The sequence below is a fragment of the Merops nubicus genome, unplaced genomic scaffold, assembly GCF_000691845.1.
Source record: "Merops nubicus isolate BGI_N331 unplaced genomic scaffold, ASM69184v1 scaffold4568, whole genome shotgun sequence".
NCBI lineage: Eukaryota > Metazoa > Chordata > Aves > Coraciiformes > Meropidae > Merops > Merops nubicus.
In genome coordinates, this window is record NW_008626200.1 from 23,248 (window position 1) to 24,495 (window position 1,248).

The 1,248-nt window shown below is 40.2% G+C and overlaps 1 protein-coding gene across 1 annotated transcript in view; it reads right to left on the bottom strand.

The window, feature by feature from the left end:
• ZDHHC15 (zinc finger, DHHC-type containing 15) overlaps positions 1-1,244 on the bottom strand; it is a gene marked incomplete at its 5' end in the record, with an annotated part of 5,829 nt that extends 4,585 nt beyond the window's left edge. Inside the window, one exon of the mRNA XM_008945907.1 lies at positions 1,124-1,244. Within this exon, the coding sequence (XP_008944155.1) occupies positions 1,124-1,244 (121 nt within the window). The remainder of the gene's footprint in view (positions 1-1,123) is intronic.
• Positions 1,245-1,248: the final 4 nt, after the last annotated feature.

Below are 1,248 nucleotides of genomic sequence, written 5' to 3' on the forward strand. Positions count from 1 at the left end.
AGCTGCATGGCATGGGAGTCAAACCAAACTACAAATGGTTTAAGCTGATTAGCAGAGTTAAAAAATCTTTGCCTGATGTGGAAATTGAGTGGGTAGAAATTTCTAAGTGAAAAAGTAAGTAGGTTGGTCTTCAATGCATATTTCAGAAGTGGCACTGGAGATTTAAATTACCTCATTCACTAATGATATAATGAAGAAGCATTAGGAACAAACATATGCAAATACACCCTCTGTTATTGTGAGACAGAAAATTCAGGAAAGAGAGAGGATGAGAACCTAGAGGGCACCTGGAACAATTTTATCTTGCTTCTGAACTGCTGCAGAGGTCTGATGTTTTGGCAGAGATGAGCTTCAGCTCCCCATGAAATAAGTTTTAAAGTTAATAACTACACAAAATCTGCATAACTGCTCAAACTCTTGAGAGCATGTGTCGTGTTACAAAACCTTATCCAAAACACTTTAAAAACTGGACAGCATTTATCTGAGGAAAACCACAGAAATCACTCCACAAGATCACATTGTTTCAAACTTGCATTTCATTGGGTTTATAGTCATACTCCCCTGCCTTTGTCAGGGAAAATGGATACTTCTTCCTCTCCTTTACTAAGCTCTTGTAGGATGCACTCCAGAGTAGGAGCAAAAAGAACCCTTCCTCCTGAAAAGCTGCACCCATTTCACAGCAAATGTAGCTATGCATAACACTTTTATAACTGGACATTTACACTTTAAGGCTCTTGCTGCCCTAACAAAGCCTAAGGCACACCAGCTAATAAATGCAGCCCATTTGAAGTGACAAATTCCTGCAGCAGTGTGCCAACATCTTAAATTTTTCTCCCCTCATAAGGCAGCAGGATCCTGAAAAGCTGCACCCATTTCACAGCAAATGTAGCTATGCATAACACTTTTATAACTGGACATTTACACTTTAAGGCTCTTGCTGCCCTAACAAAGCCTAAGGCACACCAGCTAATAAATGCAGCCCATTTGAAGTGACAAATTCCTGCAGCAGTGTGCCAACATCTTAAATTTTTCTCCCCTCATAAGGCAGCAGGAAATTTCTTTTTTTATTTCTTATAGCACTTTTGGTGGGTGTTATTAAAGAAGTAAGATGCAACAGCCTTACCTAAAGTGGATCTGTTCCTACTAACGAGCCAGCAGTGGTACCCAAACAGAAACATGAGGCTTACAAAGAACATGACTGCCACAAAGAGCAGGAAGAGCACATGGAACTTGGAACGGACGTTAGTC